This window comes from Nymphaea colorata, chromosome 11 (genome assembly GCF_008831285.2).
Source record: "Nymphaea colorata isolate Beijing-Zhang1983 chromosome 11, ASM883128v2, whole genome shotgun sequence".
Lineage (NCBI taxonomy): Eukaryota > Viridiplantae > Streptophyta > Magnoliopsida > Nymphaeales > Nymphaeaceae > Nymphaea > Nymphaea colorata.
The window spans coordinates 6202237-6216628 of NC_045148.1; the positions used below are offsets into that span (position 1 = coordinate 6202237).

The window sequence follows — 14392 nt, forward strand, 5'->3', positions numbered from 1 at the left end:
CCATTCGCCTGGAGAATATATATATATATTAAAATTGGCAGGCTAGTTCTATGGTCAGATGGTTTTTTTGTTTTGTATTGTTAAAAACAATCTTGGTTACACGGTCGTTTGATGCAATGCATCGGACAGTATTCAATAAAAGGTTGAAGGATTTCTCCATTCAAACCTGGATAGGGAAAACCAAGGATTCTACATGTATACATGTAAGTTCAAATATGTCATAGCTCGGATGTCAGATGCCAAAAGTTAAAAAGATCAACCATTGAAAACCAGCCACCATAGGAGCAGGAGCATTATTAATGGTTTGTAATGTTGCAACAGTTCATAATGCTTTGACCAATGGTTCATCGTACATTCAATGATGAATTAATTTCTAACGATGTAGCAACATTCATATGGTAGATTTGATTTTTTCTATACATATATATATATATATATATATATATATATATATATATATATATAACAAACTTAACCTATTATGTCATAGTCTAGAAAATATCCGAATAACTGATTCCTACTGAATACACTCGGATCACTGACCGTACCCAATCCGGATCAGCATAGGTCAAACACCCTAGTGGACTCAGAGATCCGTGGCTCGATGCTTGTTCCAGCCTGGACTCGCGCCCTCTCCCATCCCTAGTGACTGCCAGGCCCACGACTGCCTCCACCTCTCGTCCTCACTCAGCTGCTGTTCTGTCCAGGTGGTCGTCGCCCTTGTGCTCTGTTATAAGCTTCATCGTTCCCTCGCACTCAGCGAGGGTTTCTAGGTACGGCTGTATCGCGTAGGTTGAGCGGGAATCGAAATAGCATAAATATCCTTCCCAATATTCAATGGTTTTCGACCTCACATTTGACACTTTATCAGCAAATTACGATGAAAAAAATACAGACGAGAATAGAAATCCGAATCCATGGTGGTATTTTGGAGGTCATATTCGGATGAATCGCGACGGCGGCGGCCTCCGTCCCGCTCTGCGCCTTCCATTTTCTCCGCCCAAACCTAAAAGATGATGAAATTCTCCCGCTTGCTCAATCATTCAAGGCTATATGGATATTGTCCCGTTCGGACCAGAGCGGTCTGTCTCCCACATGCTTGCTGCTCTCATGGCCTTCCTTCCTCTGCCATTCTTCTCTTCAACGCCCATACTCTCGCACTTCACCGTGACGAGGAAAATGACAACAGAAGGAAGACCGACCACAAATTTGGCTGCTTTGGTGGTAGTTTCTTCGTCTCTGGCTTACGCCCAGCAAGGTTATTTCGAGGGAGGCATTTTTGCTACGGACCAACGTCGATGCCTTCAATTGAAGAGGAACCTTCAACCTCTTCTTACTTCTCCGTTCGCATTCAATGCAGTAGGGAGTTTGCAGTGAGTTGCTTCACCATCATGTACTAGACAACCGAACAATAACTTGGCTCTGTTTTGCTATAAGTGCTTGATTAATAATGTACATATGAAGTAAACATTGACGTACTAAAATTCGATGTTGGTCGTCCAACTTAGAAGCCTTGAAGAGAACCAAGTCAGAAGCTTCTGACTTCAGTTCTTGTGGAGTCATCCTCGAATATGGTACTTTAAAATGTATATATATGTTCTTGTGTACTTAATCAGAGTTACGAGATCGATGAAAATGGGTATCTTGGTTTTCTGAAGGAAAACGGAGTTGGTTAGAGATCCCCCATTGGACATGAGCGTATTTCCCAGCTACAGGAATCCCGACTCCCCGTGTCACTTTGTTCTTAATGGTCGTTGATATCATTTATCGGTTCTCTTCTTAATTTCTTACAAGTTCTTACTTGCTTAACCCCTTAGGCTGCAAGCCAGTCAGTTTAACCAGGAATGCCTCCGGACGGTACAATCATGAATAGAAAGGGAACCGACTGACAAGTGAGAAGTTGTCCAGTCTTCCGTCTGCCCTAGCAACCCACCCCGATGTTGTCGACCTTGCAGAGACAGAAAGGAACTGTTTCTTCCACTTTCGAAGGGTTTCATTTAAAGTTTTAAACGTAGAAGAATGATTCCTCAGACAAAAGTCCAGAGCCACGTTGGCGGAGGGAAGGGGAAAAAATTTTGTCTTTCCAACCAGATACTGAGACCTCAACACGTTGATGACTTAGGTTGGAGGGAAGTTGGCGATCAAAGTTAAGGCTGTGCCAGTATTTTATATGATTTCGATTAAATTGTTCTCTGTTCCTTTGAAGTTTAAAATTTTCCTTGCTATGTATACTGGTTTGCTTTCTCTCTCTGGCATTTATATGTTTACAATGATGTTACGAATTTGATAATTATTTCTATGAGTTCATGGTTAAGGCAAGGTCAAGCTTTCTGGCAGGATATGTTGTCAGAAGCTCTCTTATGCTTTGGAGCAAGTTCTTCCAGCATTGAAGATGCCGATGATTCTGAAAATCTCGACGTAGATGATTCTGCAAACCTTGACAAGGTGGGTCCCTCATGAATGTTGCAAACTGATGTTTCCTGACGCAGTAATTTTCACATCATAACAAATACTTAGCATTATGGGTCTTCGTTTAGTGCAACATGGACATGTCCGGCATGGTTGTATAGATGAAAGTTTATGTAACTGATATAGAACGTGCATTTTTTCTTTTTTGTGTTTTTATATATTTGATAGGCAAGGTTATTTGCTACGTTAGCGCCCTTTACTTTAGAAATGTATAAGAAAATCTTAAGTCAAATTGCTTCCTTTTGTTCATTCATAAAGTTATAGCATGTTGATTGTTAGTTGTTACTTATTAGTCTTATTGTTTGTGGACAATTATATATATATATATATATATATATATATATATATATATATATATATATATATATATTATATGCCTGTGCCCCACATCCCACACCTATGTGACATAGGAAGCTATTTGAGATATTAAAATGGTGATCCTAAATGTCATTATCAGCAAATTTTTTGTTGGGAGTTTGTCTCAAAATGTGTTATCAGGAAAATCTTGAAAATTTTTAAATGTTAAAAAAAAAACAGAAAAAAAAATGAAATAATAAGCTTTTACCATTTTCCTTGCAAGATGTAAAGAAATAGTCATACAATTCTGTCAAAAATATAAAAGATAAAAACAGAGGCATATGTTTATAACATAAGGAGTTCTCTCAAGAAACTTGGAATGCCTTAAATTTGTTTGCTTAATCTTGTGGTGATCTTTCATACATATGTACGTAGATACACCTATATATATATATATGTGTGTGTGTGTGTGTGTCACAATTTTAGTTTTGCCTATATTATTAGCTGGTGATTTTCGAAGTGTTCGTAACATCTCTAGCTATTGCATATTCATAGTTGCACCTCTAGTCATTGTTGACAAAAATGTGGATTGTCATCTGTCTTGTGGATGTTGATCACTGTAATCTGTTACCTATCATCCTATAGTAGTTCCTTTTTCATATATGTCAGTACTCTGAAGCTATTAGCTATAATGTAATTTTTACTTGTAGAGCAGTTAATCTGGCTAACTAGTATGAATAAAACAACTAAGGTATGCCTCGTTCTCTATTCTCTCGACTTGCATCCTTCCATATGATGATCGCCTTTGTATCTGCAGGTGTTGATAACATCAATATTCACAGATGGTGAAGCTGTCAACAAGTGCATCTCACTTGCATCCAGTTCTATAGGGATGAAGGAGGTTCCAAGTTTTGAAGTCAAAAAGTGTGAACAACGTGATTGGATAAAAAATTTTGAGGTGCTCTTCCATGTGTATCTTTGATGACCTAGCATAAATTCTGATTTTGATGCTAGGCCATATTGATTCTACTTAAACTTAGTTTCATCCAGTTCGGTCAGTGTAGACAGTATTCAGAGCAGAAACACCATTTAAATTATACCAATTGTTGCCGTCTATATTCTGATATAATGTTCTATGATGTTGATCTATTAATTTTGTAACCTTTGTACAGTATGATGAAGCCATCCTTTATCTATTAATATCTGTGGGAAATTTATAGTTGTTCAATTCGAGTTTATTAATCAAGAGAGCTGTCTTGCTAGGTCTAGATGTACCTTGCACTTTTCAGGATTTTAGATTAAGCAGTAATACCAAGTGTATGTAGTCAACCCCTACACAAGCCAATGCATCCGAGGCCCTAGGACCAGGGTACTAGCCTTGGGGTTTATACCATTTGGGGAACGATGAGGTCTCTTGACTTGATGTATTTATCCTCGTGTAATAAGCCAAAACGTTATATTGTAGCCTATATAAAATATCAGATGGAACCTAGACACATTTGTACTCTTGTTGTTGGTGATCTTGTTTCTATTTGACTTATTTCAGGAGACTTTTCACCCTGTAAAGATTACAGACTCGTTCTGGGTCATCCCTCAGTGGACAGGTCCTCAGGTAAGCAGGATACCCATGTAGGCCTTTTCTCTCAAGTTCATTGGACCTTGTTTGCATCTTAATAGCATGACAGACAAGATCTGAGATACTGAATTTCGTAGTTTTCTTTATTTTATCTTATGCTCTTTAGCAGATTGTTTATTTATTATTTTTATCTTGTTTGTTCATTTTTAGTGTCAGCTAACAAGGAATTGTCTTTAGATGGAGTAGATGATGCCACAATGGAACTACAAGGGAAATATATTGTGAACAGAATGTTATTTAGGTTACACTATGTTGACATGAGGGCATTCTAGGAGTTGTGTTATTTTCCCTGAAGACAGAATCACTTTGGAGGCTGCAATTTATCAGATGGATTATCAAGTGCTTGCATGATGATCCACTTGAAAAGCTCTTATGTCCTCATGAACACAAATTTTTGGAGGCCTGGACTTATACTAACCCACAATCAGTTCTGTAGTCTCAGAGAATTAATTCCTATAGTACCCTACTGTTGGATGGTTATGGATCATGCCATTTGACATTGTGTTGATTAAATAATACGAAGAATCCATGAACCAAGTTCGGGTGCCACTTTGTGGTTGATTTGACAAGCAGTCATGGGACTTTTGCTACTATTTCAGGTTGGTTCATAGTTGGCAAACCCTGCAAGTTGACTCGTCGGATTGCCAAGCGACTGGGACAAGAGTCAAAGTATTAACCCAAATGCAACCAAATCCTCAGGGGCGGAACGAGGAATTTTTCATGAGGAGGGAGGAATTATAGTTTCAAAATTTTGACAGGGGCCGAAATATAATTTTTCAAAATTTTTATATAAGATGAATATATTTTTTTTAATTCTTATTTTTTTTTTAAATAGGGGGGCCGGGGCCCCTGCTGGCCCCCCCTTCCCTCCGCCCCTGCAAATGCTAAAGGAGTTGGTCATGAATTGGCTGATCAGTTGAATGGGCACGGGACTTCTCAATTCTAGACTGTTTCATTCAGCACCAATTTCTAACTATTATTTTAAGAAATAAACTGTTGTTGTTTGTCAGAAATAAACTAATTTAAGATGTCGTTTTGGCTGTTAGTATTTTGTAGCTGTGTACTTGTGTCCATAAACTGTATTTGTTTGATTACATTTACTTGGTAGTTGTTACTTTATAAATGTGTTCAACTTATTCATCGATGTGTAATAAAGTACTAAAAAATATATGACCTGGCCAATACGAGTCATTGACTCAACTTGCTGACCCATGACCATGTAATTACCCAAATCAAGTTTAATTCATGGGTTTGCCAGCTATGGATTGGTTATTCTCTGAAAACTTGTGACTTGTGATGCATATAATGCCCTGGGAGGAGAAGATCTTCTACATGCTTGACATGCTAAATGCAAAAAATGATTGCCATTGGTGCTGTACTAATGAGTAATGACTGGTCATCTTATATGTTGAATAAGTGCATGAACTCTTGTTTTGGGCTGTTGTTTGTCTATATTTTTGTCCACTTTTTATTATTTCTGACAATTTGGACTGTTTTGCATCACATGAATGATATCGCAGATATGGTTCATATTGTTAGTAAAATTTAATACACGGAGATGCTATACTTGACAGAGTGAGCTACTTTTTGTTTCTTTAGCATATTCTCTTATCTTTTGACACCAATGGACCAAGATTATGTCTTTTGGATGTAAAAGATGGTTGAACCGTTTCCTCTGACATGGTCAAGCATATAGGCCTGTCTTTCATCAGCATATAAATTGTGACTCATAAAAGTGAGTGCTTCTTTAAAAAAACATATAAAGTCTCCAGGAACAGAAAAGAAATATCGGGCGTGAACCCTTGTGAAACACATTGAGTGGACTAGCTTAATGCAAAATTTATTCTTATTGTTGCTTCTATTTTGCTTTTTTTGTTTTGTTTTGTTTTTTTTTTTTCAATCAGCAACTTATGAGCTTACTTTCAAATTCAATTTGATTATGTTAAAAATTGGGAGGAGGGGGAGGGGTGTTGAGGGAGTGCTTTTGGTAAGGTAGGTGGAGTGGTCTGAGAATGATATTTCTTCACAATGATGTTTTGGTAATTTCTTTGACAGATTTGTTCTTATAAATAAATTTAAAAAATCAAAAATTGATTTCACAAGCCAAATCATAAGGAGACCGTTGTTGAAGTTTGTTATTTTGTGATATTTATATGGCATTATGGCCCCACGTTATATTCTAAAGTCACTGAAAATGAAACTGAAAAGTGTTAACACTCCCTGTTGGAGGTCCTAATTCAAGCCAATTTGAGACAAGTAATTTACATCTGGAAAGCTGTTCTTTTTTATTGTTCATTTGCCTTCATGTTTTCCTCTTTTATGGTTATTTTTTTTAAGTTTTAGCAGTTAGTTGTATCACCCTTTTGCCTGGTTTCAGTTGTAAATATGTGGGATATAATTTTGTACATGCACTATCAATACTCAAATGAAAGTAAAATATTGATTATGTGCGAAAAGGCAATGACATATCTGTCTGCTGTCAGAAGCATCAAAGAATAATTAGATTAGGTAAAAAAATGCTCTAAATCTTATGTAGATTTGATGAACGACCTACTGTTTTATTACAGGATGTTCATGCAACCAATATTATTCTGAATCCAGGATTGGCATTTGGTACAGGAGAGCATCCTACAACAAAATTATGCTTGTTGCTGTTGAATGAGGTGGTGGCAGGTGGAGAAAATGTCTTGGACTATGGCACTGGTTCTGGGGTACTTGGTATTTCAGCTATCAAGGTAAATATTGTTCTTTCTATGTTTTCGTATTTTATTGTTAATAGCATTATAGGATACTCTCCCTTTCAGTGTAATGAATAAATGGTTTCCAAAATAGGTAGTTTCCTCTCCAAATTTTTGGTATAAGATTGTGATGTTGATGGATCAGATTCAGATTGGATATCCAAATGAACCACTTAAAATCAGTCGAGTATTAAACGCTTTGAAATCCTTATAAGAAATCAGATCTGATATCATTTTGGAAAATAACATTCAATTGGATTAAGATACTGATTTATTATCTGATTGGATAATGGATGTTGCCTTTGCCCAGTTAATTTTTGTATATCAAAATCTAATCAACTTTTGAAATCAGATCCTAACTTTGTTATCCAATGCGGGATCAGATTTTCAGATGTATTGGATCTGCCATCAATGTTGGAATTTGAATTGGATTCAGCTGCAGGTTTAAACATCAAATTTGGAAATTGTCTGCCTTTTGCTTCTTTCATATTTGAACCTGAATATGCAAATATCCGACAAAACTGAATCTAATAGACAGTACATCCAGCCTGAATCCAATCCATTGTCATCTCTAGTATAAAGGTGACTAAAGGCGCCACATGGCTGAGGGATCCTTTTGAGCCAAAATAAAACAAAAATGTGATGCTGGAGGAATTCCGGAATCATTTTGCTTGTCTCATATTTAATATCTTTATTAGATTAACATAGTTCCTGAAAACACTCTCCCTCTCTTGGATTTATATCCCTAGGCTATGACATCTAGAACTTTCCGGGCCAATTGAAGTTGTTTACGTTCAAACCCAACCATGTCACAGAAAACGAATTTATGCGCTGGATTTTATGGACAGACAAATGTAAGGGCTTTAAATAAATTCATTTTGTAAAAATCCTGTCCGCATATTGTGTTTTTACATTTTCTTTGTCCTAGTTCTGTACTATTAGACTTTCTGAATGCTTCCATATAATTGAATATTTTAAAAAGAAAAATTCAGGTGGCCAGGAAAGCCCGATGACGCCCTAGATGTCATATTCTCTCTCTCTCTCTCTCTCTATATATATATATATATATATATATATATATATATATACATATATATATATATATATATACATATATATATATACATATATATACATATATATATATACATATATATATATATCTGTGTGTGTGTGTGTGTGACCAGATATATCTATGGCCCATTATATCTTATAATTATTTCACATTCTGTTGTTTATGGGTTACGTCACATAGGTACGGGTACGAGTGCTAGTACGGGTATGGTGAAGCGAGTACGGGTACCGTGTTTTCACCAATCTTGGTACGGCGGTACAGCGATAGTTATATATTTTTAATTAATTATATACATGAAATCAGCAAAAAAAAGTAACATAAATATAAGAAACAGATGCCATTTTTGCCGTAAATATGTTGTATGAAGGTAAGGAAGAAGGAGGAAGAGGCATCATGCCATTTGAAATTGGTTTGGATCAGTTCCAACTCAGAACCAATCTGAACCGTACCACCGCCATACTGCTGTACCAGTATGGGTACGTGGGCAAAGCCCACGTACCCGTGTGACAATGTTTATGGGATGTTTAACATGCAACATAACAAAATTCTAGATTAATTTTTTTATCTGTTTACTCTGTTGATGATAAGCATCTTTATGTTCTTTGTGATCCTATAAATCCTTTATAGTAAGTTTACTTTGCCATCCTGGTTATTGCAGCTTGGAGCTGCTTATTCTCTTGGAGTTGATGTAGATCCTCAGGCAATACTGTCAGCATCACAGAATGCAACCTTGAATAATATTGGACCAGACAAGTTGCAGTTGTACTTGACAACTTGCAAAGTTCCTCCTTCCTTAATTGATAGCATGCATGAAAGGGATAAAAAGGGGAATCCTTATATTGTTAATTTCATTCAACGTAATGTGCAATATGATATCGTTGTGGCAAATATAATTCTAAATCCGCTCTTGGAGTTGGCAGAAAAAATTACCTCGTATGCAAAGTCAGGAGGCACTGTTGGAATCTCCGGTTTCTTGGTGGAGCAGGTTCTTCCTTTTTACTCCTATGGCTAGTCTCTTATATTGCTTTTATTGCCCTTCGTTTTTTAAAAAAGGCTTTCACATGTAATTTAGATGATCCAATTTTCCTTTCCTCTTGGTTTTTGTCTCACAACCTGAACCTTTACAGCTTCCACAGATTGAAGAATGTTATTCTACCTTCTTGGAGAACATGTCTATAACAGAGATGGATGGTTGGGTCTGTGTCAGAGGCACCAAAAAGTTATAAGATGCCTTTGGTTTTAAGGTTAATATTGAAGCCAACAAACATGCAACACATGGAAGATTCTGTTAACCTACATCACAAATTTTATGATTTCTTCCAGCAACTCTGCAAGGTTCTGAAAATCATGCCATGAAAAGCTATGCCCACATGAGTTGGAATGTAAGGCTTGATGTTCGTCATTGTTTTACAAGTATTGCCAGTTTATTATGTACATATTGATGTGAAAATGCTACTATTTCTGCTATTGTTTCTGTCCAAGGTTATTTTTTCAATGCCATTATTGTTGCTTGTCAGGGTGGCTGCAATAATTGATTTCCTTTTGTTCCCAAAAATAAAATCTAATGCCAATTGGCCTGTCTTCCCTTATGAAGAGGGACTGAAAGTTGGATAATTGATGAGCCATAGGTGGCTCAACATGGGCATCAACAGCTTGATTACAATCTCTCACAATCTCAGTAGCCAAAAGTGCTAGGCAAGCCTAGGCAATGGCCCTCCAAAAAGGCCTGAGTGGCACCTGGACGGCCAGCTTGGCTGGCCAGAAACAACAGTATATGAAGGGAAAAAAGACAGGAGGAAGAAGAAGGTGAAGGAGAATAAGAAAAAGAAGAAAAAGCAGAGAAAGCATTAGAAAAGAATATGAAAAAGGTAAAAGAAGAGTGAGAAAACAGGAGAAGAAATTCATAACTTTTTTGGGCTTGGGCACCTAGGTGGCAATGCTAGTCAAAATAGTCCTGTTTTTGACTAGTAAGTACTAAGGTCGTTAGTGGAGATGTAGTGTGATTGTGTAATCCACTGGCATATAGTTCAGGAAAGGCTGGTGTATTCTGCTTCCACTTGTGTAGCACAAAGAAAAACTTAGTAGTAGAATGGGTCATTATTTATTAAGGATGCATGTCTTCATGAAGGCTTCTGTTTTCGAATCACAAGAGTGTGGTTAACTGTTGATCTGCAAAGCAACGGTATAAGGTCTATCTATTTCTGTAATTACTGGAGTGTCAGAGTATGGACTTCTCTCTGTGGTTCTCAACGTGTCTGCTAGTGGTTAATGCCAATGTGAAGTCCATGGCTCAGTTATTCATCCTGTATTCTTGAATTTGTTAACGAGCCATTCTAGGACTTCATTGGCTGAAAAGCTAACTGTTTATAACTTTATGTAATCCAGTTTTCTATTTCATGTTTCATAGAATGGGTTAGTAATACATCAGATGAAGGTGTGAACAGTACATCCTTCCACATGCTCAAAACCACTGATTGATTTCTCTCCGTTGTAATCTGCACTAGATTCTTTCAGCAGAATCAGTTTGGTAGTTTGTGGTCATAGCATCTGTTCTTTTGTTCTTGGGCCATATTTTTCTTTGATTGTATGAAGGTCGTCACAGGGTCTCTATACAGTTTTGGGTGTTGATGTCTTCATTTCCTCGATTTGAAACTGTGAGGAAATATCAGATTGGTGGGGGACCTAGCATTTTGTCCAGTTCTAATCTATGTCAACGGAGTAATAGGTGGTTAATTTTTCTTTATTTTTAAATTATCTTATCAATCCATCGATGACCATTTGTTGCTATCTCGTTTGCATAGTTTGCAGCTATCAATCGTACTTTTATCATATCAGGAATAATGGTATTGAGGAACCCTATAAGACAATTTTGAAGTCTACCGAGTCACAATGTTGTTCGCCTGCGACGATAAATCGGAGATAGAACAAGGAAAATTCTCTTAATAAAGCACGGGCACGTCCTCAAAAATTGAAAACTACGTGTTTGAATCTCCTGTGAATTCCCGCAAACCGCCTGCTGGAGGGTGGGCCTCCTACCTTTATTTCAGCAAGAATATGATACAGTCAAGAATCAAAGAATACTAATCAATCAGAAAACAACAGCAAAAGCAGGGCAAAAACATGAACCATGCTAACGAAAAGAAACTAGCACGGGCATGGCCTCGAAAAATGAAAACATCTTTGAATCTCCTGCAATAGCATGTATTCAATTAGACCGAGTTTCATTTTTACGTCTTTAAGATGAATAGACATGCAAATTTTTTTCTCATTAACTATAAGTCTATTTTCCTGGACGTTGTTATGGTGAAGAGGCTGGGAATTTTAAGAAGCAATGCTGCTGAAGAAAAGACGGACGCAATTTCCAGCCAATGTGTGCAAGTTTTGATTATGTTGGATTTGTTTTCCAACTTAGAAGTGAAAGAAATAATGTCGAGGATGGTGATGGCATCAATCATGAGATGAGAAACTTCAATAAAAGATATAAAAGATCAAGCCAGATGAATGAAAGAATTTGAACGGATGATAATGTTGAAATTTATTAAGGATTATTATAAACCACAAAGAAAATTTTTATGGTAGGAGAGAAGAGTTACCATCGTGTGAATTGTAACAGCTTTTGTAGGAGCATTTCATTCAATCAGTTGTAAAATTCCCCATAAATATGAGGGACTTGAACTATGAATTCTAAGGGCAATGGTCTTCCGTGGCTAAATAACAAATATCGCTCCATGTTAAAATTTTCTTATCTTTATTTTATATGTTATTTTTGTACAAGAAGATTATCCATAAACAGACAATGTAATTCTCCCTTGAACATTGGGCCTAGACAAAGAACATTTGTTCCGAGAAAATCTCACAATAGTAACTGAGAAAATATTAGATGAGAGGTCAAGACCATCCCCCTTCCCTGCACTCCTGCTGTCCAGGCTGCTTTAGGTACTGAGGGGACTTGTACCCTCCAACTTGGGAGTAGCAATTACCACCATTTACAGTTCAAAAGAGCAGCACATTTAAGTGTGACTGTGACTTTATGGATTTGAAACTCAAACCCTGTTTCGGTGAGCTGCTTTGCTGCCGGTCGTAAAATGCAAATGCTCGTTCTGCTAAGTTGCATTAATCGAATTAAAATAGCGTTTGAGATTGAACCCAGCCCGATTATAAAGGATCCGTTTAAGATGGATCTGGTAAAGGAAGTATCCAACCCAGATGGGCAGTCGGTTTTCGTGAGAGTTGCGTGGATGCAAACGAGAAGAACAGTAAAGAAGCCAACAAGGAGACGCTTAACCAACTGTTTAATTTCTAAAAGCATACAAATGGACATAAAATTGGAACGGTACAGAGAGGATGAATTCACTAGATGCACTCGAAGAAGGTTGTAGTTTCCCATTTGACCTAGAAGGGGCAGTAAAAGGACGGACCTGATTTTCTTTTTGGGTTTGACCCAATGCGAGTTAATACGGTTATAAACGTCAAGCACCATTCTGTTTCCTCAGTAACGTGCCAACTTATTAGATCACTTTGGAACTTTTAAGTTGAAAGAGGTAAATAGCTTAATATGCTGGGTGTTTTTCTTGCTATCAGTGAGTCGTTTAATCTGCACTTATTTGATCATCAACAAGTAATCGAGAAAACCTTTCTTCATTAATTCCTTATGTTTGTTTTGATGAGTTTTCATGTTGGTTTTGCCTCTTTATTTGCTTATTAATTATTTTATCTTCCCTTAAACTTGATAATCTAGCCTGTGAAATCCTTGGCCATACAGTTCGAGCATCCTCAACATCCATGAAACTGAACACCAATGGCATGGCTGTGACAACGAATTATAATGTCACGGGTTTCTTCATGATAAGCACCATAGCTTGCACTATAAATGGCAGCAAATAGAATCAAAATGGAGAGCGAGGATACCATATTGCGAAGAAATGGAAAATCAAAGGCATGCCGTCGATCTACAGAGTAGGCTTTGTCAAGCATACGGAAGAATCCACCAACACAGATCTTTGGGTGGCTTTACATGACCGCACAATGTCTGCCCAACTTATCCTGTTTTTAGATTCATGAATCTCACTAGAGACACGTTTAACGCCCCAGCGGTATCTTGAGTGTCAAGTCTCGAGTTCCAGCCTGCATATGATATTCCACTTGTCCTGTGGTGAGATTCCACTTTACTGCAAAGGATAGTCCCTTGGTGAGTTTTAAACGAAGATCTCAGTAAAAACAAACCCGCCGAAAGAAATTTTCAGCGCCACGCCAACCATCTTTTGGGAACATTCCAGCTCTTGTGCTTCGAACGACCACACTTCCTCTCACTTTTGCAGGGTACATGCACCGTAATGGGGTTTTACTTTTCATTGAAGGTGGAATTTGCTGTAAATTCTAAATCTCAAGAGTAACATGGCTATCACTGAAGAAAAACCTTAAAGGTGTTGATCGGTTTTCAGAAGTTCTATATATGTAATCCAATTTATAATCAGAATCTCTCGGATTTGGATATTCACAGCTTACACATCAAAATGAACAACTTTGAACAGGTCAAACTCTAGCCTCATATCATCCAAATGAATGACAAATAGTGGCCACCCAAACCAAACCCAGGTGAGCGAGTGGGTTACCCCACCGCTTGGCCGAGAGAAAAAGCCCCTTCTCACTTGCCCACAGGGTTCAAAGCTGTGTTGATATCAGTGACAAGATCATCACATACTTTAACTTAGAGGTGGGACCCATTGCCCATAGCCCCCTGCGGGTTCAAACTGGAGATGCGCCTCCAACACACCCCAAGTCTGCCCACTTGAGCTTATGGACATTCAAACTGCGGCAATATAACAAAGAAAACGGTTGCATCCAGAAAAAAGCAAGGGAAAAACTCTGATTATGGACAGTCTAAGTCACATGGGTACGGGTATGGACATGACAACTTTAAAAAATATAGGTACGTTGAACATGATATATATATATATATATATATATATATATATATATATATATATATATATATATAATGTAATGCAAAATAAAACAAAAAAATTGAAATGAAAGCAACATTTAAATGAACAAGTGATTTAAATAAAAACATTACATGTTAATGAACAATAACTCTAAAAATAAAATGAAAACTAAGCTGGAAAAAATTAATCATGTCAAACTAAACAGTTTATGTCAGTTTCAAATATAAAAAGT

General features: G+C 37.1%; 1 protein-coding gene across 3 annotated transcripts; it reads left to right on the forward strand.

The window, feature by feature from the left end:
- The first annotated feature begins 726 nt into the window (after nucleotides 1-726).
- On the forward strand, nucleotides 727-9731 carry LOC116264841 (uncharacterized). 3 transcript variants are annotated; one of them, XM_031645263.2, is made up of 7 exons: nucleotides 727-1373; nucleotides 2338-2445; nucleotides 3584-3724; nucleotides 4313-4378; nucleotides 6970-7137; nucleotides 8874-9200; nucleotides 9352-9731. In XM_031645263.2, the coding sequence occupies exons 1-7, from the start codon at nucleotides 1014-1016 to the stop codon at nucleotides 9439-9441; spliced, it is 1260 nt and encodes a 419-aa protein (XP_031501123.1). In that variant the 5' UTR covers nucleotides 727-1013; the 3' UTR covers nucleotides 9442-9731. The 3 variants fall into 3 exon arrangements, with proteins under 3 accessions (XP_031501123.1, XP_031501124.1, XP_031501122.1); XM_031645264.2 differs by having other exon boundaries at nucleotides 740-1373; nucleotides 2316-2445; nucleotides 9343-9731; XM_031645262.2 differs by having other exon boundaries at nucleotides 754-1373; nucleotides 9343-9731.
- Nucleotides 9732-14392: the final 4661 nt, after the last annotated feature.